Genomic DNA, 24,651 nt, shown 5'->3' with positions numbered 1-24,651 from the left:
GTGTGTGTGTGTGTGTGTGTGTGTGTGTGTGTGTGTGTGTGTGTGTGTACCTAAAGGGTTAGGATGTAACAGAATGCTGTTAGAACACTGACGTTCCTGCTAAAGCCTGAGTAGACTGACAAATCAATGATCATAAGTGTTACTGAGCTCTGCTAAAGCCTTTGTTTGGCAAACACACACACACACCCACCCATTAATTTGCATTTATATTTGTAGCCAAACAGCTGTTCAAGTAATTCTGGCTGTTTTTATACTGAAGCACTTCATGGAACTTCATGGAACTCCACAAGAGGGCGCTGTTAATTGTCAAATAGTTTTTGATGCTTCGTAAGAGCAGTGCTTGGCATTAGTGACACTGTGTGTCCTTGTTCAGACTTACAGTGCACAAAAGTCTGCTTGTAGTTCTGGTATAAGTAGATAGTAGTATTGCATTTTTTTTATTTAACTCAGTAGTGAATCTTTTTTTTTTTTGGGATATTTGCTGAAAGGAGAGGTAGAACTGCTGCTTTGGCATCTGATATAATTGTCCTGATGTAGTAAATGCCACACACACACACACACACACACACACACACACACACACAAATAATATTGTGTGGGAGTCATCCTTTAATACATAATTTGAGGTTTGGTGGAAATGGCAGTTAAATGGCTGAATAAAATTGCCAAAACTCTCATAAAAGTTTGTCTGCTTGGAAGTCAGTACCAGTTTTTTTGCCAATAAAAATGTGATAAATGACAATAAAACATTTGCCAAAGCAGTGTACAAGTGAATGGAATAAAGTGATATAACTGAAGTGATATAGCTTCAGTTTTTGTCCAGTCATAGCTACATGACAGAAGTCAGCAGACACCAATGGACTAATTAGGAAATGAAAATGAACCTTTATCTTATCAAAAAAGATATAAAAACTCCAGTGGTAATTTGAAATGGTAAACAAAAGTGTCTTTATGAATGTAACAAAGGAATATTTGTATATACTTAGTGATTCATTACTAGATGTAATTGTTTTGTTCTTTGACCTTCACTATTCAAAGTATTGTGCCTCATTTGTACTGAGCTTTACTTAGCCTGGTGTGGCTTAGCAACAGTAGCTTGTGTATTATGCGGCAGGCTTGCAAATCAGTATAAATGAATCATAGTGGCTCCCAGATATTGTTGAGGATGTCATAGGGACGTGTGCAGACTGGTAAGAGAGGAGGCTGTATGGACAGATGCCAGCTCTTTCCCAGCCATCCTGCATATAGTCTCACTTTCTCAGATTCAGAAATGCGATACTGAGCATTCTTGTCGCCGTCTCTCTTTGAAGGTGACTTCCAACTTAAACATTTGTTTTCTTCTCTGTCGAAGAGTTTACATGTTTTTTGGTCTGATTATTATGACTGAAGTGTATTAGTTATGTTGTGTATGTTGGGTAAAATGTTAATATAGAAGGTGTATGAGAAAGTTGGATTGCATTGGGACAGTGAAACTTCCTTAGCAGAATGAGCTATTACCCAATGTCTGCATCTTTAGGTTGCACTGGCTGAAAGGAAGATGATAATATTGTCACTGTTGCTACTCGTTGAATCCATTTCTTCTTCCTGGCAGTGTCAGAGCCCATGGCCACAAGTCTAAGAGAGCATAATTGGCCTCACTATGCTCAGTAGGATGGTCTCTTCCATCACTCCTCATGATGGGAGTTTCCAACATGGGTTTCTGTTAGTTGATGTAACAGAATTGGAGGTTAGTTAGCAGCTAGCTAGTTAGCTAGTTCTCCTCCAGACATGTTCAGTTGTCCAATGGTGTTGTGTTGCCAGCAGTTATAAAAGATACAGTGGTGATTAAAGTGTCTTGAATGAAGCATGTGCTAACCCTCGCCCTCCCAGCTTGGTAGCACCATGTGATAGGAGAGACCTAGCTAGCTGATCAGATTTGACCTAACTAAACTGGGGAGAATACTGGAATTATGAAAAGCCCTTATAATGACTAAATGTTGTATTATAATTAATCACAAAATATTTAAAAAATGGATCTTATGGCAGTTTCCCTTTTTGGCAGCACACCAGTGTGACACACACTGAAACTCCGAATTGAAAAGTTTTAAATATGCCCAGAATAACCATAAGGTTTTTTTTTCCCTCTCTCATAGATGACTCATACTATGAGGCATCTGGATCATCAGCGTCATCTCTGGACCAAGCAACCCTGGCCACCTCTCCTCATCAGCTGGCTGGTTTGCTGATGATTGATGAGGATCCTGTCTCCGTCATCCAGTCAGATCCCACCAGTCTGTCAAAGGGCATCAGAGAGGAGCCAGCCTTCTCCTCCATATTGACCCTACTGGCTGACACAGCTGCCAAACCCCAGAACCCTCTTCATTCAGTGTCTACTCCGGAGAGCCGTATTAGGAGTGACAACGAAACTACACAGTCGCCTTCAGATGATCCCATTCAGAGAGCAGAGCCATCCTTTAAGTTACCCTCCTCCTCTGCAGTGGTGCACATTAGCAACCAGCCCTCTGCTTCAGGTTTGGTATTCAACATGCATGAAGCTTTTCCAGACTAAATCACCATCACATCCTGCACCTCCAGTCACCACTCATAATCTCTTTAGATTTAGTTAGCACACGTCGTCATCATCATCATCATCATCATCATCATCAATCATCAGCATCATAAAAGTTATTTTCTTCTCCACAATCTTTCCTGGCTGTCTGTGTATGATGCATGTCCCTTGTGTTTGTTCATAGCCAATATGGATGAAAGGTTATGTGATGCTATATGAAGGGTCACCCCTTCAGAGGTCAACCCAGCCAGAGGAGGATCACTCTTGGTTGAAGATGCAAATTTAGTTCACCACTGATCTCGACGCAAAATTTTGCAGTTGAAATGTTTTGGCCCTATAACTTTGGCATGTGAATTCACTGATCTCCAGGAATGAAATGAATAAAACTGTTCCTTACTCTTTTTTTCTAATTTACAGTTTTGTTGTTCTTCTGTAATAATTTCAATAAAAAATACTTTATTTATTTATTACTTCATTTAATTTCTACAATTATTTCCAATTTTATCTTGCTCACCACCTTCAGTCAACTATTGCTCCTGCAATCCCCTGTGCAGTGTACGTAGGGGGATTGTGGGAGCATGTATCTGTTGTGAGCTGCCATAAGCCTCCTATTTTTTAGATGAAATGAGACAGTGCTTGAAAGGGCCCATGTCTTGCATTTTTAGGTCTATTTATGACTTTTGTTTTTGGTTTATGCACCAAAAACAGCCATAAAATATTTTTACATGACCATTTTCCAACCATTCTTTATCCCTTAGAATTAAACTGGTTGTTATTTGTTACCATTCCTTTAATACATTTAAATAGAGACTAAAAGCAGTCAGGCCTGAAACAGTCAAAGTGTGGATGGGTGGAGCAAAACTGCGGAAGGCTGAATAGGCGGATGTATATGAATGTATTGGACTTCATGACATCACAAAAACAGTGAATTCAAAACATACTGTTTTTGCAGTTTAGTTTCTGGATATGGACTGAATAGTCTGAGCCAGCTTAATATACTTTTGCAGAGTAGATGTTCCGTGTTCTCCAGGGATCCACAGCTGAGGCTTCCTACCTCACTCAATCTGATTTAGATGTTCTACCATACCACATTTCCATTGTCTTCTCTCTCCACTACCTATGATTTTAAAATAGTTAATAGTTAAAAATAGTTAACAGTTTAGTGTGCATGTATTCTAAAATTCCATCCATCCATCCATCCATCCATCCATTTTCCAAGCCGCTTCTCCGTCAGGGTCGCGGGGGGGAGCTGGAGCCTATCCCAGCAGTCTTCGGGCGGAAGGCAGGATACACCCTGGACAGGTCGCCAGTCCATCACAGGGCAGACACACAGACACAGACAGTCACTCACACACTCACACCTAGGGACAATTTAGCACACCCAATTGGCCTGACTGCATGTCTTTGGACTGTGGGAGGAAACCGGAGAACCCGGAGTATTCTAAAATTGCCCTCCTAAAAATGTAAAAATTAACTGTCTTTTCAGAATGTAACATAGACTGAATACAGATACTTAATTTCTTTATTCTGAATGCACATTTCAAGTACTTGCATTCTGTTACATCCCAGTCCTAATTATCATCCATACCTACATAGTTCTGTTTAGCTAGACTCCTTAAAAAGAAACCAGTACGCACAGTTCACTGAGTTACCACTTGCTGCTCAAACAGGGCTTATCAAAAAGAATACTAAAAAGCTGCCCAGCATGGCACACTACATACACACATGTAACAAGACTTTCAGTCAAAGAAAAATAAGCCGCTCAGTGTCATAAATACCTGCACCTGACTCATCATCGACAACTGTCAGAACACCTCTATAAACGCTGACTCCATTGTCCCATAATGCATGTGGAATGTTTGGCAGTAGAACTACTGGAACAACATTTGGTCATGGGAACTAGGTTTTTTTTAGCATCTGCATCTGCAGTCCATGTCTCACACCATATATCAAGTCAGAGCCAAATGCAATTACACAGTGGTAGTATATTTCCCCAGGCTTTGACAAGGAGAGCAACAAAACAGCAGGTTTACAGAGAGTCAGCAGCTCTGTCTACTGCAGCAGTGGCCCATAACAAGAGTGCTTCACTTTCTTCATTATCCATCCAAGAAAAGCCAACAATACTAGCCTGTAATATTAGCCCTGTTTGCAATCATGTATTCAAATACATGACATGTTGTAACCAGCCTATTAAGAACCGTGATGTCCCATAATGTTTTCAAATAGCTTTGTCTTAAATGTACTGTGGTCTCTGTTGATGATGTGTTCACTTAGAAAATCAACCTCTATTGGGCATGCATCATTTCTAGCACCACAAAAACAGTTTGATTAACAGCTTCAGTTGGTTACCTGAGTTTGAACACAGTGGCAACACTGATTTCCTCCTGATAAAGACAACATATCCTACCATGCGGTTTCCATGGCAAGTCAGCAACAAATCACCTAGAGCTACTGCTATTAAATCCTTTTTTGGAGACAGGTCTGACAACATGTGGCTCTGAATATATGGTATGAGTTTCCCTTCCTACACTCCATTTATTTAATTCAGCGGAGGCTAGTGGGCTCTCAGATGCAAAACATCTCCCTCTCACTATTTATGGAGTTTGAAAGGACTTTGTCACAGTTAACAGCTTTTAGCACTCCCTAAGCACATTCTCTCAAGCCTTCAAGCATCTAGTCATATGGAGCCCTAGCAGCAGAACTGAATCGAATGGTGCTGTCCATCTATAAAAAGCCCACATAACATCCAACATCATTCTCGGACAGCACCAACTCTTTAGATAATGACATTTTTAAGGTTTATGTACCAGAAACAGTCATAAATCCTGATTATGTTACCATTTTCCAACCTGTTTTATCCCTTAGAATAAAACATGGTCAGAAGCTGTGTGTCGGCTCATTAAATGTATTTAATTTAATTTGAATAAAACCTCTAGGACTTTTATTAAATTCACTTAAAGTTACCACTTGATGTCATTTTTCTATTTTAGTGGCAAAACATTTTTTTAAGACTGATATATGTAAAGTGAGCTCTGTTCTGACTGGCTGCCATGTATTGTGCCTCATTCAAAAAGCAATCCAGACCTGAACACTCTTTATAACTTCAGCATAAACAGGCAGGCTAAATTGCTGTAGATTGAAAAGGTGGAAATTATATGTAAATGTGTTGCTATTTGTGACATCACAAAAACTGTGAATTCAAAACTAGTTGTTTTTAAGCCTACTTTCCATAAGGGGACTGCATGGACTGTGGACTGTTCATTGGGGATGGATTTATCATTGTTTACATTCTACATTAAACATATGTTGTTAAAAAGCAAGGAAATTTTTAATACCCGCCACCTGATCCAGCTCCATTATATTAAAATAACTTGTGAGTGCTGTGAGTGCTGTCTAATTGTATTGGACATAAAATCTTTACTTATGCAAAATCATTCATAACATTTTGATTAAGTCAACTTGAGAAATAAACCAAGCGTACATCACAGAAACTTGTGCTCCAATTTAGTCGATGCAATCCGAAAATCATTTGATTCTAGTCAGCTGTGTCTTCACCCATCAAGAAAAACAGCTCTTACACATATCTTCAACTCAGTTGCGGTCATCTCTAGAGATGCCCTCGCTTCATGTCTGTTTTTTTGGATTCAACATCTTTCAGCAAGAGATTTTCCCATGTGTCTTCTTTTCCTACACCCCTCATCACTAGACATGATACAAATTGCCAGAACAAATGAAGTAGATTCAGAAAATCAAAAGCACACTGAAATCTTTTCTGAGAAAAATGAGCATTCGGAGGTGAATTTGTCTTTAATACTATTCCACAGTCTCTTGAAGCAGAATAATGTCATCTGTGGGTCAAATGCCAGTACAGTTACAGAGACAAATGAGCTACATATGCAGTGTTCACCAAAATCTCTTTATTTAGCCCAGCCACAACAAAGACATCACAAGAGGCATTTGTAGGGAGATGAAAGAAAATTCTGACTGGTTCACTGATGAAACCTCATCTCTTATATTCCCCAAAGAGACAACTGTGTCTGGCCCTGGCGTCCAGCGTCTGAACTTAATACCAGTAAGATGGAACACTGTTTCTACCTATCAAGAGAGCAAGAGAGGTCAATAGACACAAATGATATCTATATGACATTACAACACACATACAACATCAAAGGCTAGATCAGAGGCAGTTAGCACCAAACACTGATGAGAAGTTTTGATCAGACAGAACAGCCAGTGCTATAAGCACTTGTACGAGTGGAAGGTTATCTTTTCAAACAAGCAGTCCACAGTCTGTCCAATTAACTGTTTTAGAAATGGGCGGAGGGAATAAGAACAGCATGACTTTTTGTGTGAAGCCATTACTCAGTTTCTCAGGGAATAGCAATGCTGGTCCTAATGTTTTCAAGTCTTTGACCTGATGTCATTAGAGGTTGTTTCATGTGCTTCAAATGCAACACTAATCGTCTGAATGAAAACGGAACCTAAGTGTCATCTGCCATCTGCTGTGAGAATATCAGCAGTTTAGAAATTGAATTAAAGGTTGTTCTCTGTGATTTCATCATTCTAGTATGCTTCTCCATTAAGAAAACACTCAACACCTTTCATATCTGTATTACAATGAAAGATATTGTGTTCATCATCCTTTTTGTTGTCATCATTTTCATCACCTCCTCCATCAGCATCATCATTACTGCTCTCATCAGCATAATCACTGAATCCATGGTTATCTTAATCAAGTGATTTTGTGTCTTTGCCTAGTCTACTTTGATTTAACATGATGGCATCCATAAATATTTATTCTCATACTGGTTTTGTTCAAAAGCAATATCTACTAGGGCTGGACAGAATTATGACACTTATTATTATGAGGAATTACATCAAGAATGCAACACGTTATGCTTTTAGACCATACATAGACCATTTTAGACCATAATCATCAGTACTCACCAACTGCATGTTTCATCACAAAGTGTGCAGAATTAGTCCATTTGAACTGATTTAGTGCAGTGCATTATGTGAAATACTATAAAAAATAAAATCAGTATATTCACAGTTTTTCATAGCAGTTTTTAATTATGTTTTTGTCTGTTCAAACATATAAATATAAATATTGTGACAATTTATTTACTGAAGTATCATGATGTTATATTGTTCCCATATCGTCCACCCTACCACCAAACTAATGTATCCATAATTATGATGGAAGCCAGAGATTTTCGATGCATGCAAGTCTGAGTTGAATCTTGAGTCTCTGAGGTGCAAGTGTGAGTCTCATTATTAGCTGTAGGCAGTGTGCAAAAATAAATCCCTACTAAAACCTGTCAGGTTAACCCAGCTTCAAATAATTAGCCTTTCATTTTAGAGAATACTTCAGTCTAAAGGACAGAACTGAAGCACTACATGCAGTAAATACATTGTTTAAAAGAAAGAGGTGAAAAAGCTCAAAACAGTCGGTTAGTCTATAGTTTATAGCGCTTTAGCTAATCCAGCAAAGGTTTTAGAGGAATCTGTAACTCATTAAAACTTCAACTTAGGTAACAACTTCAGCTAGATAGCTGTTGTGTTAGACAGCATACTTGCTGTCCATACTATAAACTGGCTGGCCATTTTAAGTTTTTTGCCTCTTTCCTTTCAATATCACATTTACTGCATGTACCACTTTGTTCTGTACATCAAACTGGATGAGCTTTTATAATGAAAACTTCATTGTTTGAAGCCGTCCAACCTGATACCACTGTGAGCTGTAAGAGAATGACGTTGGGGTAATGACTGAGGATGACCCTAGCAAAACTGACAGTCCAATGTAAGGTTGGAATCCAAAGTTTTCATTCATTTAGCACCTTAAGGTCCTACTTTAATCAGTTTTGTTTGTGTTCTTTTCCCAAGCTGAAATTCCAGGAGTTGTAAACGTTGAGCTCAAGTCGAATTAGTCAGTCAGTATGCAATTCGTGTCCCCATCATCACCATTGTCATCATCATCATTCTGTTCATCTTCATTACAAAAAACAATGAACACCATGGTGTTCAAAGGTCATGGTGTTCAGCATTATCCTGATCATCACAGTTCTCTGTTGTCATCCCCTAGTACTCCACACAGGAAGTGAGTGAACGTGTTATTCTTGTTACAGAGGAGTCTGCACTGGATGAGTGGGTTTCTCAGCTGGTGTCCTCTGTGGTTACGTCCAGAGAGACTGGCCTTCGCTGGAAAGAAAATGACTCTGGTATGACTCCACCCCAGATGAAAATTGCTACATTTCCCAACAAACTTCTGAACACATCCACACATACAGAACCCACTACCCAGGAGGTCACTGCTAGCAGCGTCCCTCAGCTCACCACTGTCACCACCACAACTGTTGCCACGACAACTACCACAACCACTACTCCCTCTTCAGTGACCAAAACCACACAACCAACCAGCACAACTCAGTTAACCAGCACTAAATCCACAACTACTACCACTACTACAACAACCACAGTTACAGCTAAGCCTTTGAGGACTATAGCACCTGCCCTGCCTCCTACACGGACCACCATCACCCAGCCTGCCAGGACCAGTGCACCAAGAGGCCCCACCATTACCACAACTCAAACTCCTCCACTCAGCTGCAACGTCACTGACAGAATGTGGGTTAAAACAGGTAAGCTTTGAGCTCAATATGCTTTCATTTTGTTCCCTGTACTTTTTGTATGTAATTATGGAGCCCTGCTGATGACATATATATACATATATTTGTATATATACAAATGATATGAGTATGACTGACAAGATCCTAATGCATGGACACAACTTAGTAAGGTGTGGGAATGAGATAATTAAGCCTTAATTATATAAAGCATATATATATATATATATATATATATATATAGCATTATCTCGTTCTAACACCTTACTAAGTTGTGGCCACGATCTGATTCTGTCACCACACATGAGGATCTCACTAAATCATGGCCACACATCAGGATCTCGTTCCAACACCTCATTAGGTTTTGGCCACAGCGGGGCTCCGTATGTAATTGTCTATTATTGGATATAATTGGTTATCTTACCCTTAAAATGAATGAATGAATGAATAAAGCACAAAAACATGACAACAAAAGCTAAACAAAAAAATAAATAGAATATAAATGAACATGAATTGCAAAAAAGCTAACATTTACTCATTGTAAATATAATGGATGAATGAAATGTGAACAGCTGGAAATAAGATAAGAATTAAGTGGACAAATAGATGGTCAGTAGAAATGCATGAGCAACTATATTGTTGCTGTCGAAAAAATGTCCAAAAGATTTTTCTGATTTCGATTTTTCTAACTCAGCAACTGTCATTAACATTGTATAAACATTTAATGTTGAATGGACTGAAATATATATATATATATATATATATATATATATATATATATACATTATCTTAATTTAAAACTTATGCAAGTTTTTACTTCTCCTGTGAAGTTTCAGTTTTGGAAATTTGTTTTTGTTTAGTTTTTCTTTTTGGACAGTGACAGTATATGATGTTGCCCTATAGAACATGAAGTTTTAACAGTTAAGGAAGGTCCTGCGTTTAATTTGTAATGTAGACTATATTTAAATGTGTTATTATGTCCTTCAGCATATGAAGGAGTGTGTGACTGGTAAGATTTTTGGTGATGGATCTTACTTTTTCATTTCTCTGCACCTCCTGCTTGAATCTCTTTACCTCTGACAGTTTTGTCCATCCACTTACGGAGGAGCCGGTTTGAAAGTATCCTGAAACAGAACCTTCCAAGAGGCCTTACTCTAGCTCTGGGGAAGGCCCTGAATGACAGCTCTGTCCAGGCAAAGGTCAGTTTGTTCATAACCCTCTTGTCATACGTGCCACTTACCCCATGTGCTCAGATATTATCACTACCTTTGAACAAGGCCTGGAAGGGAAAGCCTTTATACTCATAACCAGAAAGCATCATCCTGAATGTCATGGTGTAAAAGGACAGCAGCATCAAATCTTATTTGACCTCAGCTTTGAAATAGAGCAAAAACTAGGATACCTGTAGGGCTCCACCTCTCAGCTCTTTCTCTTAAATTGTTATTTGAATGTCATTGATTTTTGCTCTTAGAGACTAAAGGGAAAGGAAGAAATCATTGTTAACTGTTAAATTGAGTTTTGAAAGTAAGCTGGAATGTGTGACGATTTAGTTTGGCTTGGTTTTTAATTGCTTTGTGTCCTGTAAGCTGAAAATGTAGTGTAGTTCAGTTCTGCTGCACTTCTATGTTTTAGGACTAAGCAGGATGTTTATCAAGATTTTACTAAAAGGACTCTTGAAAAGTCATAGTCCACACTTCATTTATTTAATTTCCTGTCTACTATTGGCCATTAATCACAAGATGTTCATTTCAGCATCAGGAAAAAATAAAAGCAGAAAACATATTTCACAGAAAATTACACAGGAGCCTCAACAACTAACTATATTTTACTGTGCCCACACTTTACTTTTATTCCAGTTTACAATCCTTTGAGACTGGCATTCACTTTTTCAAAGAAATCTGCAGGGAAATTTTCTAAACCTCCAAAGTTCAGTCTTAGATGTTGGTTGTATTTTCTGCATTTTCTCACAATCAAAGTAGCCCCAAACACATTCAATGTCTGGACTCTGTCCAGACACTGTCAATGTCTGATGTGGTGGCCAGTCCTTTGTTCTGGGAACACCAGCAGCTCAGTAACAGCTTCTTAAATGCTATGCATCCTTTCAGACTAGCACTTAGTTGTCTTCTCACAGTGGAAGAATGGACAGAAACACCTGCAGATTTTTTCAGATCTGAAGCAAGAGTGGAGCTTGATTTTCTCCTCTCTCTCAAAGATGAACGTTTTAGGTTGGCTTTACATGGTGAAACTTTCATGTGAACAATTGCCTAATGTAAGTAGTTTGCAACATCAATTTCTGAAAATTGACTGTTACACAAAGAAATTTCAAAAGTTGGACATAAAGATATGAGCTGCTGATGTGACTCACTACTGGAGTAATAACTACTGTCTTTTGTCTATCTTGCTAGGTCTCTTTTATATTTTGAGTTTTTTTATTTGTTGTTTGTTCCAGAAAGTTTCAAATCAGTTGCAGGACTTTTACATTATGCAACTGAAGTGCAATGTAGGTAAAGTCAGCCATATGTACAGATTATCTGATGGTTACAGTTCTGGTGGTCTGCCAGGTCTTGCATGGTTATTAAGAGTCTAATTTTCTCTATTTTTAAATAATTTTTAATGCTAGTTTTGGAAGCTTTTGTTATTTCACTTATTTTCTTATTTCTTTGACCTCATCCTTTATTATTATTATTCTTATTATTTTATAGACAATCTCTTTAGAAATATGTCCTAAAAATAATAACATCTATTTGACTGAAAATGAAGTAAGTGAAGGTTGGTCTCTGACTTTTTCACAGTACTGTATGTATATATGCTAACAACAGTAATGAGAGGAGAAAGTGATCCAGAGAAATGTACTCTGTAATAAAATCAAATAAAAGCAAATAATTTGTGCAGATGGTGTTGCTGGGTGGGCTGGAGTGAGGACATGGATTAATCCTCTAATGATCCTCTTCAGTTGTGGCAAGTGAATGTGTTTTTGGAGGCTGAATGAAACCCAGTTCCTCAATAACACCTTCATATGGCTGAAACATGGGGTGCCCACTGCTTACACAGTAGAAGCAGGCAAAAGGCCAGTTCTTATCACATGCAACAAAGCTCAGTTACAAAGGAAACCCTGCAATACCACCACAGCCTCACTAACACATACACACCCTCGCACATGCTCCACCTTAATGTGTGCTGAGCCATGTGGCCATCTGTCATTTTGTCATTCACTCCAAGTGATGAAACAGAGCTGTCCAGCAGTGCTTTTATTCACACAGGGAAAGCCTTCTGTATTTGTGAGAACGCTGTCAAGTCTCACATCTCTTTTAACAGTTAATATGTCTCTCTCCTCTCCTTCCTCCCTTTGCACATTTATTCTCGCTTTCCTTTGTCTCAGTGGACCAAGAAAGAAGCCTGTATTTCTGGAGCCTTTTTATTTGTACCGTCTCTCCATCCCAGTTCTACACACTAGCGAATACGGTTTATTTTCATATCAACGTATCAGTTTTAATTTAACACCTCATTTCTGTTTCACGTGTGTATTGATCGCAGGGCGAGTGTTCTGTTTTCTCAGATAGGTTTTACATTTGACTGTAGCTTTTGATTTGACTTTTAGATTGAGTATGAGGTTAGCTTTCCTCACTAATTTCTACTGTGTCTTAGCTTTAGGATATCTTGGACTCTAGACCAGGGATAGTCAGTTCTGGACCTGCAGGGCTGGGGTCCAGCATAGTTTAGTGATTTCCCTGCTACAGCATACATTCAATGTAGTAGTTAATCACCAGGTTTAGTAGGTGTGCTGGACTCCAGCCCTCCAGATCCAGAATTAAACACTTTTGCTCTGGACTATTTGCACTAGCTTAAGGATACTTTTTCCAAATATAAAAGCATTTTGGGATAAACATGTCTGCTAAAGACTAGGGGTAGGAGGAAAATATACAGTATCATTTTGCAACATTTTGTATTTAAAAATGGTATGGGTATACAGTTAGGCCCAGAAATATTTGGATAGTGACACAATCTTCATGATTTGGGCTCTGCATGCCACCACTTTGGATTCGAAATGAAACAACTGAGATGCAATTGAAGTGTAGACTTTTAGGTTTAATTCAAGGAGTTGAACAAAAATATCCTATGAAATGTTTAGGAACTGCAACCATTTTCTACAAAGCCTCCTCATTTCAGGGGCTCAAAAGTAATTGGACAAATTAACGTTTACCATAAATAAAATGTTCATTTTTAATACTTTGTTGAGAATCCTTTGCAAGCAATGACTGCCTGAAGTCTGGAACTCATGGACATCACCAAACACTGGGATTTGCTCTCATGAAGTCTTCTCTTTATAGTAGACTTAGATACTTCCTGGAGAGTTTTTGTAGCTTGGGTGGATGTTGTGAAGGGTTTTTCTTCACCATGGAAGGGATTCTAATGATGGTGTGCTTCACTTCCATTGAGAACTCCTTTGACCGCATGTTGTGGGTTCACAGCAACAGCTTCCAAATGCAAATGCCACACCTGGAATCAACTCCAGACCTTTTACTTGTTTAATTGATGATGGATTAATGAGGGAATAGCCTATGCAGCCCATGAAATAGCTTTTGAGATAATTGTCCAATTACCTTTGGACCCTTGAAAAAGTGGCAGCTACATATTAAAGAGCCGTAATTCCTAAACCCTTCCTCCAATTGGGATGTGAATAGTCTCAAATTAAAGCTGAGAGTCTGCACTTTAAGCTCATGTTGATTAAACAACTGTATCTTGAATATGTTTTGGTAAACAGCTAAAATACCAAAACTTGTGTCACTGTCCAAATATTTCTTAACTGTAGCATGGGTGTAGAGTGAAGTCCCAAAAATCTGAGACCCCACTGAAAATCTTGTATTTTTCTTCTATTTAAGTCTGGAAACAGATGACAAGTTTTAGAATCTGAAAAAAAATTCAGCAGAAATAAGAAAAGTAATGACAGAAGAAATATCTGAAATCATGCACTATTCCTAGGTTACTAGTCAAATGAAATTGACCAATATAAAGTCTTTGTAACTAAAGATCTTCCACTGAACATACGTGTTCAGATGATTCTCAGGTGGATCTGATCTACTCATCAGAGGCTTTTGCACTTATGGAATCCATGTCAGCTTGAGTGCACACTGTCATTAAAGCAAAAGGGGGAAGATACCAAAAACTTAGAAATTCTCAAATTTATGTAAATATTTCAAGATTCTGCTTTTCATTCATATTCTTATGCTTATTGTAGCATTTGTAATGAAATGCTTTGTATTAAATAAAAATTTAATGCAAATAGAAACTTTTTCACCACTGGTCTTTTGGTCCCCACTTTATCAGTGTTTTATTATTTAATTATAATAATTTTTTACATGCTTTAAGCCCCTTATTTCACCAAAGTCCCCTTGGCACATTTGTGGTCCTGTGGTCCTCATTTATACTAATTGCACTGCATTATTGCAGTGACCTCTTACTTAAAATTGGTTTGCATTTTAGGATTATTAGGCCTCTGATTGTAACTTCATTATGTCATCTTCATAGGCTAAAAGCTGAGTGGACATGCGCTGTATAGTGAAGTGCAGTGTTGGCTGTGTTAATGTGAATCCAGCATTCTGAATGATGTGTATACAGGCAAATTAGTTTATTTTAAAAAATAAATATGACCCATAACATAATTGTGCTGCTTTTATGGATACATACACCACTTATAGGAAAATGAGGTTCCACATACACTGTAAAAAGTGTTTTGTAGTTTAACCTAAAAACTCACATGGTAACAAGTGGTTGTAGTAACCTTGATTAAAAGAATCATTCATTCAAAGTACTTAGTTAGATTGAATAAAACTAGGCAATTTATGTGTTACCACATTAAGCATTTTCTTCTGTTGAACTGACGAAACACTTTTTTACAAAATAACAAATATTGTGTCATATTATAGAGTCTCTCTCTATTATAAATAGACTCCTAAGACTACATTTCTCTGCCATAGAAATTGCATATATAAAAACATGTATAAACATGTATAAAAGCCTTTAAATAACATCTCAGGAAGACTGTGCTTTGCTTTGTTTGCTTCACAAATACATTTACATTTACAGCATTTAGCAGACGCTCTTGTCCAGAGTGACATACAAGTGCTTTGTTTATCTAGGGAATGTATCTTTGCTAGTTACCAATAGGTTAGAGAGAAAGCTAAACCTGAGCTCAGATACTGCTAGAAACAAAGGTCACTGTCGATACTGAGAGAAAAAGGAACAGAGTTGAACACAGAACAGTGCAATACAATACAATACATAAGTGCAGTACAATACATTACAATCAATATTTAATTCAGTGCTCACTTAAGTGCTGTATAAAGAGATGTGTCTTCAGTCTGCCTTTGAAGACAGCAAGAGACTCTGCTATATGGACAGCCAGTGGGAGTTTGTTCCACCACCTGAGTGCCAGTACAGAGAACAGTCTTGATGCTTCCACGCACCTTGAGGGTGGTGGGTCAAGCCAAGCTGTACTTGAAGCTCGAAGGGCTTTCACCATTGCCATTAAGTAGGGAGGGGCTGGTCCATTTTTGGCTTTGTAGACAAAGGGTTTTAAATCTGATACGTGCAGCTACAGGAAGCAAGTGAAGGGAGCACAGCATTCTGGATGAGTTGCAGAGGCTTGATGGCCTGTATGGGAAGACCAGTAGTCAAGCCTTGATATGACAAGAGACTGAACTAGCACCTGGGCGGCCTCTCGAGTGAGAAAGGGTCGGATCCTCCGCAAGTTGTACAGGAGAAATCTGCATGACCGAGTCAGGTTTGTGATGTGTGTATCCAGAATCACACGAAGACTTCTTCCCTCTACAGACGGAACAATCAGAAAGTTCTCGAATGAGATGGCAAGATCATGATGAGGACCTGTAGTGTTATGGATGAATAGCAGCTCAGTCTTGCTGGGATTTAGCTCCAGGTGGTGAGCTGCCGTCCATGAAGATATGTCAGACAGACATGCCGAGATGCGACTGGAGGCCTGTGTGTCAGAGGGTGTAAAAGAAAGTATTAGTTGAGTGTCATCATCTTAACAGTGATAAGAGAAGACCTGAGATGATATTACATCACCAAGAGAGCTTGTGTAAAGAAAAAAGAGAAGAGGACCCAACACCGAGCCTTATGAGACACCAGTGGAGAGCCTGCATGAAGATGATGTGGACCCTCTTCATGTCGCCTGATAAGAGCTATCCTCCAGATATTACTTGAACCGCTTTCATGCATAGCCAGTGATTCTAAGGTTGGTTAGGATATCCAGAAGGATTATATGGTTGAACATGTCAATAGCTGCTGAGAGGTCAAGAAGAATCAGGACAGATGACAGTTTGGCAGTCTGAAATAAAAGCTTCTGCTTTACATATACATATCATATATACTTTATTAGGTACACCTTGCTAGTAAAAGGTTGGACCCCCTTTTGCCTTCAGAACTGCCTTAATTGTTTGTGGCATACTTTCAACAAGGTGTTGGAAACATTCCTCAGAGATTTTGGTTGGTTATTTGAGTTACTGTTGCCTTTCTATCATCCCGAACCAGTCTGCCCATTCTCCTCTGACCTCTCACATCAACAAGGCATTTTTGTCCACACAACTGGATATTTTCTCTTTTTCGGACCGTTCTCTGTAAACCCTAGAGATGGTTGTGTGTGAAAATCCCAGTAGATCAGCAGTTTCTGAAATACTCAGACCAGCCCGTCTGGCACAACAGCCACGCCATGTTCAAAGTCACTTAAATCACCTTTCTTCCCCCCATTCTGATGCTCAGTCTGCACTTCAGCAAGTTGTCTTGGCCACCTCTACATGCCTAAAAGCATTGAGTCGCGGCCATGTGATTGGCTGATTAGCTATTTGTGTTAACAAGCAATTGAACAGCTGTACCTAATGTAATGAAGTGGCCGGTGAGTGTGTGTGTGATATATACATACATACACTGCTTTTCTTTACAATTTTGCTTCAGTTAAAAAGATTGAAGTGAGATCAACAGTGTTGTGCATGTAGTTTACATCACAGTCTATTGCAATAAAATAATAAATCATAATATATATATATATAGTATATCACAAAAAATAAATATCACAATAGAATTGCATTGCGGCAAATGTTTTAATAATATTGTACTGTGGGACTTGTGGTGATTCAAACCCCTAACAAATACCATATATGTTAATGTAAATAACATAAGTGTCAAAATGAATCAGTGCATCACAATGCATTGATATTAAGGTGGCAATTCAACTGCCTTAATTTTGGAAAGTTAGAACCAATTAATAGCCACTGTAATCATTGTATGGTTCATAATAGAGCAGATTTGAGATTAAATGCATTAAATAATTTCCTAAAGAATTGCAGTTAAACAAAAACATTGAGCGATTGGAGATTTACAGCTCTCTAATTGACCAACTTTGCTCCTGCAGATTGAAAGCCTGTCCATAGTGCCAAATGTAACGGTGGGTTACTATGTGGCCCGTGGAGAAATGGTCTACATGGCCTCTGTGGTAGTGGAAGCTCTGACTGCTTACGGCTTGGAGAGACTGATGGCTGATATTCGGCAGTTTGTGCCTTTGGTACAAGCAGTGCCCATCCCAGCAGCCCCCTGGAGACCTAGCCCGGCCATTTCACTGATGCTGAAGACAGGTCAGAGACACTGAATGTCTTGGAGAGTTAGTATGTCCTGCCAGCTTGATTTATTGCCACTAATAGTGTCATATCACAGTCTGTGCATGTAATTGTATTTGTTGGGGTGTGTTTCTGTATTTTTGTATGTGTGTGTACAGTTCTGAGGTTTGTAGGACCAGGAGATGACCTGAGGTCCTGCAGGTTTTCTCAGATGATGGAGCAAAGGCTGGAAAATGCTTTTGCTGAGGCTGAGGCCAAAGTGCTGAACTCCTACAGTGGACTCGCTGTACAGGTCAGATCTCACACCATTCCACTAGAGCTTTTAAACTCAATTACTCATCAATCATCAGTTAAAGTGTATAAAATTGGCAGTTTGCATGAAAATAATGTACATTTTAAATTCTCCTACCACTTCACCTCTTACAGTAAGAAGCTTGATGGTGTTATCTGCTACATGTTAACATTTTATATACAAATTCTAAAAAAGTGTAGATTTGACACAGTACAACAGAAAGCAATGATGAGTATATTTAACTGAAATAGAACTTGGGCTTCATTCCATGGGCTTTTATACACCCTCATACCATGCCAGACCATGGATTTTAAACTTTATGCTGGTAATAGTCTGGATGGACTTTGTCTTCTGCAAAAAGGAATACAACAGACACTATATTTCCAAAAGTATTTGCTCATCTGCCTTCACATGCATATGAACTTGAGCGACATCCCATTCTTAATCCATAGGGTTTAATATGATGGCGACCCACCCTTTGCAGCTATAACAGCTTCAACTTTTCTGGGAATGCCTTCCACAAGGTTTACAAGTATGTTTATGGGAATATTTAACCATTCTTCATTCATCTGACCATGGTCCACATTTGTGAGGTCAGACACTGATGTTGAATGACAAGGCCTGGCTTGCAATCTCCACTCTACTTCATCCCAAAGGTGTTCTATTGGGTTGAGGCAAGGAGTCTGTGCAGGTCAGTCAAGTTCTTCCACACCTAACTCGCTCATCCATTTCTTTATGGATCTTGCTTTGTGCACTGGTGCACAGCCATGTTGGAACAGGAAGGGGTCATCCCAAACTGTTCCCACAAAGTTGGGAGCATGAAATTGTCCAAAATCTCTTGGTCTGCTGAAGCATTAAGAGTTCCTTTCACTGGAACTAAGGGGCAGAGCCCAACTCCTGAAAAACAACCTCACACCATAATCCCCCCTCCACCAAACTTTACACTTGGCACAATGCATTCAGAGAAGTACTGTTCTCCTGGCAACCTCCAAACCCAGACTCGTCCATCGGATTGCCAGATGGAGATGCGCGATTCATCACTCCAGAGAACACATCTCCAGGACTCTAGAGTCCAGTGGCGGCGCTTTATCTGAGAGATTGACTTAACAGACCAAAATACATATTTCCAATGTGCATCAGTCCATTTCAGTGGAGTTTCTTTATGTTGTTGACATATGATTTCCACTGTGCATAGTACAGTCTTAACTTGAACTTGTGGATTCAGCAACAAATGGTGATCACTGACAACAACCTCTCAGAGGATCCCCATGCCTATGTGGTAGGGGGGTTGATGGCCTTGGGCATTCAGTTATGGTTTTTGGCCTTGCCCTTTACCCACAGAGATTTCTAGCGTCTTCTAATGTTATTATGCTGCACTGTGTGAAATACATAAAGTCCTTGCAAATGTTTATTGAGGAACACTGTTCTTAAACTGTTGGATTATTTGATAACACATTTTTTGGCAAAGTGGCTGGCCCTGACTCACCCTTGCTTATAAAGGACTCAGCCTTTCTTGGATGTTCCTTTTGTAACCAAGCATGATTGCATCATGCTTAAAATGTGTGAAGGTTTCACAACGTTCCCAGTCTTAAATTGCCCCCCACAACCAACTTCTTGAGTTCATTTTGCAGGCATCACTTTTAGAATTATCATATTTTTACAATAAACAGTACATTGGATGGTGTAAAAATCTTCATTTTGTTTTGGTTTTGTTTAAGACTGCCCTTTATACTGTGTGATTATTTCATAATGAATGGACTAAAAAATGGTCCAGAAATCTGATTACGTTAACAGATCATTTTTATCTTCCCTTTAAAGATAGTTTTAGGGCTCTGTGTTTTTCACACTGGTGTTGATTTATTTGCTCTTCTTCTTTCCTAACTATTTATGAAGACTCTAAATATTCAGTTTATATTAAGATATTCATTATCGTGGTAACTGGTGCATAATTGGATTTATTTTCCTCAGCAGTGCACTTTGCCATTCAAAAGAAAATCTGCTTCACAAACTGAATTTTTGTGTTCTTATTAAGCTTTAATAAAAATGTAGTGTCTGCATATTTATGGTTTCAGCTTATTGCTGTTTTGTAATTTAGCTTAACTGCTTTGAGCATCGCAGTAATGAAGACTATCCAAGTTTAGTGGTGGTATAGATCTCAACAGACGTTTTTGCTTTGCTCTGTCTTTCTGGTATTCATTTTCATTTTGATACTAGATATTGTTGAGTTCATTATTTGTATTTCTTCTCTCTCTCTCTCTCTCTCTCTCTCTCTCTCTCTCTCTCTCTCTCTCTCTTTCTCTCTCTCTCTCTCTCTCTCTCATATAGATTCTCAGTGTGTCTCAGTCTGCTGGTTCTCCTGCTGTGTCTCTGATATATGTGGTTCGGAACGGGAGTGTGGCCCTAAATGGCACTGTGGCCAGTAACCTGCTGAGCCGACTGACAGCCGAGCTTGTGGGCTACTTCCTATTTTACCCGCCCCTTATCACTGCAGAGCGTAAGTATACCCCCCCATCAGTGTGTCTTAGACATTGTGTCTTTTGTTCTGCCTGTCAGGTGTTTGAGGACGGCTTTGTTTTACCTTGCTTTGTTTTAAACACTTGCTTTCTTTACAAATTCCCCAAGTAAAATGTATTTTTTGTGTGTTTTTACTGTTACCTTTCAAATCATTTAGGAAAAATGACTGCTATGTTCTGTTAACATAAAACAGCTCTGAGTACTTTACAATGCCTAGACTATCGTGTAAAGCACATATACAGTCTGTCTTGGCTAACCAGTTGGACTTCATTATTAGTGTGTATTGTGTTTGTTTGTGTGTGCCTGTGTGTGTTTTTATGCTTTGTTTCTGTGTCAGTTTTCCTTTCAGTGTCTGTTTTTAGTTTTTTGGTGAATATTTAGATATTTAGTCATAAATCATGACATCATGACATGACATGACATTCCAAACTGAATCATTTCATATTAGTATTTAAATATAGAGCAATAAAATGCATGGATCAATATTGTGCTCTATAAAGCACTGTTACAAATATTTCACCTTTAAATGTAAAAGGTCTGCTGTCCTACATTGTTCCTGTATTTTTTACTGCCCTGAAGACCACTTCCCTGAATAACATTTATGTTGTTATATTTTTCAAAAACAGTTCTAATTGATTTTTACATGAACACTTCCCACCATTCTTTATCCCTTTTAAGTAAACAAGACATATATGTAAATGATCTGTGTTCTGATTGACTGTATTATATTGTGTATCATTCAAAAAGCAGTTTAAAGTGAAACACTGTAAGATCAGTGTAAATGGGCAGAGTTAAACCCTGAAAATCAAGTGCTTATTATGATTATGTACTAAGGCTTATTATTCAGAAACTAAATGGACTACAGTGCAAACTAGCTGAGCTGTTCTTAAGTTATAGAAGTGTGTGGTAAAACTTTGGGCCTGCTGGTGGGTCCTGGCCACTGAAGAGGTTAAACTACTGCAGGTTGAATATATGTAAAAGCAATAGTTTTTGTGACATTGCCAAAAAAAGTGTCTTCAGAACTTGTTTTTACAGCATAGTTCCCAAATATGGACCATATGGACTGGAACGTTTACATACTACATAAACTCTTCTATTTTAAAAAAGTGAGGGACTTTTTCTGTGATATAGGCTGTTTAAAGAAACCTGCTTTGTATTTAACATATTAAATTATTGCAAACTAATAATAAAAATATCGTCATTTGTATTAAAACATAGGTGCCACTAAACATTTGGTGAGCAGTGTATGTGAAATGCCTACACATTCTGCAATTCTGTTCAAAACAACCTTGAAGTAAACCTGAGGGATGACCCAGGGCAATATGCAGTGCTCCCCTCAGCTCCTTTGCACTATGTTGGTTTATTTTTAGAAGGCTTTGCATGGCTCACATTTCATTGGAGGCTCAAGATGAAGTCCTGTGATATCTCATTTGAAATAGATGGAATAATATAACTGTTGCGTGGTTGGAGATTGCGTGGCTTCTCTGTTGTCCACGTTAATGATCCGGCCCCCAAATCCACTCCATTAGTAGATAATGCAGACCTTTTGTTTGCTATACGACCTGCACAGGCGCTTCTCATCTTTTGTTTCTTACCCTTTGGGCTTTGGCTCTCTGTCTGTGTATGGATAAATGTGAAATGACGTTTCAGGCAGAGAATTTAAGCAGTTATCTCAGTGAAGATTGTCAGGGCCTCATCATTGTCCAGTCTGAAAGAGCAGAGCTGCTGGATGAGGGACATGAGGACAAGCCCTGAACTCCTGTCACACAGTGTTACCTAATAGGGCCTCCAAAGACACAGCCACCCGGGGAACACTTACCTGGGGCTGCCCTCTCTCTGTTGCCTTAAAAAAGCACAGGGACCCCAGTAGATGTGTAGCCCTTAAAAATGTCTATAGAAGACATACAGGATATCTGTACTGCTGTGTAACACTGCCATAATTATCTGTAATATTTTGGAATAATTCTGTTATGATGCTCCAACTCCACAATTTGAGACGTTTCAGCTACAGCTGATGTGAACAATTTGAATACTCTAGTATTAGTAAGTTACTTTGGTTATAACAGCACCATGTTAGCATTTTTTGTTAAAATTGAAAGAAGTAATATTACTTGTTCAGGTGAGAAACACACTGAACTGTGGTCTCCCTGAGAGCACTTTTGTTTCATAATCAGCAATATCAAAGACTAACCGACTTCATTGACTAATCATACCTTGCGAGAATTTGGCTTTGTGTTTTGCTTAGGCAGTGTTGGCAAGCTACAATCACGATATTAAATCATAATATGAATTGTGATATTTATAATAAAGACAAATGATGGTATTGATATTTATGAAAATGTGCCATTATGTTTTTGAAAGAGACTTAGCTGAATATATTATCACTGCAGGTAGACTAGTAATAGTTTACATAGGATGGGCTGGGGTGGGAGATGAAAGTGCTTGCTGTTTGTTTTGTACATTGCCATTTGTAATATCATGCATAGTGTTCACTGGAGGCAGAAGCAGTTTCCTGCACTCCTTGGCAGTGGCAAAGCTTAAACATCAAAGACAATTATGAGAGTACATAAAGGTAAATAATTAACAGTGGGGAAGTGCTCTTACAGGTGTGAGAGAATGAGGCGAGAGAGAGAGATAGAGAGAGCGAGAGAGAGATGGAGAGGGAGAGGGAGCGGCGGAGGGAGAGGGAGAGAGGGAGGAACACTGCAGAGCACCTCAGGCATCTTAGATGTAATGGAACGAGTTTCCTCATAGAGAACACATGCTCGTGTTTGTGCTCGCTGCTGGAACGGCTGTTTCTAGAACTGCCATGACCTCAAGCACTGTTTCTCCTGGTCTGGAGGGAAGGTCCTCCTTGGCTTCCTTTTTCGTTTGGTACACAGTACCATTTAAACCTGCAATAATTGAATATGTTAAATACAAAGCAGGTTTATTTAAACAGGATATATAACAGAAATAGTCTCTCACTTTTTTTAAATAGAAGTTTTTATGTAGTATGTAAAAATTGATGCAGTCCATATCGTCCATAACTGGGAACTATGCTGTAAAAACATGTTGTGAAGTCACTTTTTTTCTGGCAATGTCACAAGAAGTTATTATTGTACAGTACCATTCAAAGCCAGAGATCACACTTCATCTACATGATTAGTCACGTTGTTTTTTTTTTCTGCATCAGAAAAAACTTAAAATATTTTAAAACTTAAAACAGGGAATTATACAAAAGTCCCAAGAACTAAATTTGACATCTATTTTTTCAGTATGTAGTGTGTCCACTCCTTGCCTTTATTATAGCTTTTATGATCCATGTAATCCCAAATACGTTTAACAATCCAGTCCATTGTTCTGAGAACACTAGCAGCTACTTTGTTTGATTTCATTTACACGTTTTCTTCTTTTCGTCTATTTACTTTTCTCAGTGAGGGCTTCTTGACAGCTACACATCCTTTCAAACTCATAGTGCTAAGTTGTCTTCTCACAGAAACACCTGTAGATTTTTTGAAGCAAGAGTGGAGCTTGATTTTCTCCTCTCCCTCAACGATGAAGTGCTGTTTACCTGTTGGTGACAGTGATGGTGGTTTGCCAGGTTCTATACGATTGATAGGAGTCTCAGTTTCTCTGTAGGCTTTAATCATTTTTTAACTGCAGTTTTGGAAACTGCCGTTTTATTAGTTATTTTCTTTTGACCTTCATCTTCTTCATGCAAGTGGATTGTCTTATGGCTAATGTCCTTAGAAAGATCTCCTGAAAAATAAAGAACATTTACATAATATGGAAAATGACCTAAATTAGGGGATTTTCTAAACTGCTTATCCTTCTGGGACATGGGGTAAAATAAAACAATAAAATTTGTATTTGTTTTATTTACAGTAATAACATATGCAATTAAACATTAATATACAATTAATATTTAATGTTTTGTCCAGTATTTCAGTTGTTCTCAGCAATAATATGTAAATATTAAATACTTAAGTTATCAATTTGTTTTTCAAGTTGTCTCGAGATTTAATCATCACTCTAGAAATGTGGGGATTTCTGAATGTTAAC

General features: G+C 38.4%; 1 protein-coding gene across 3 annotated transcripts in view; it reads left to right on the top strand.

The window, feature by feature from the left end:
- kiaa1549lb (KIAA1549-like b) overlaps positions 1–24,651 on the top strand; it is an 89,871-nt gene that overhangs the window by 25,099 nt on the left and 40,121 nt on the right. For all 3 annotated transcript variants that reach the window (XM_037540066.1, XM_017708160.2, XM_017708328.2), the window contains exons 2-7: positions 2,133–2,510; positions 8,677–9,189; positions 10,258–10,373; positions 17,600–17,819; positions 17,960–18,093; positions 20,419–20,587. In XM_037540066.1, coding sequence (XP_037395963.1) covers positions 2,133–2,510; positions 8,677–9,189; positions 10,258–10,373; positions 17,600–17,819; positions 17,960–18,093; positions 20,419–20,587 — 1,530 coding nt within the window. The remainder of the gene's footprint in view (positions 1–2,132; positions 2,511–8,676; positions 9,190–10,257; positions 10,374–17,599; positions 17,820–17,959; positions 18,094–20,418; positions 20,588–24,651) is intronic.

This window comes from Pygocentrus nattereri, chromosome 7, assembly GCF_015220715.1.
Source record: "Pygocentrus nattereri isolate fPygNat1 chromosome 7, fPygNat1.pri, whole genome shotgun sequence".
NCBI lineage: Eukaryota > Metazoa > Chordata > Actinopteri > Characiformes > Serrasalmidae > Pygocentrus > Pygocentrus nattereri.
Note: the sequence above shows the minus strand (reverse complement) of the source record. Positions and strands in the feature narration are given on the sequence as shown.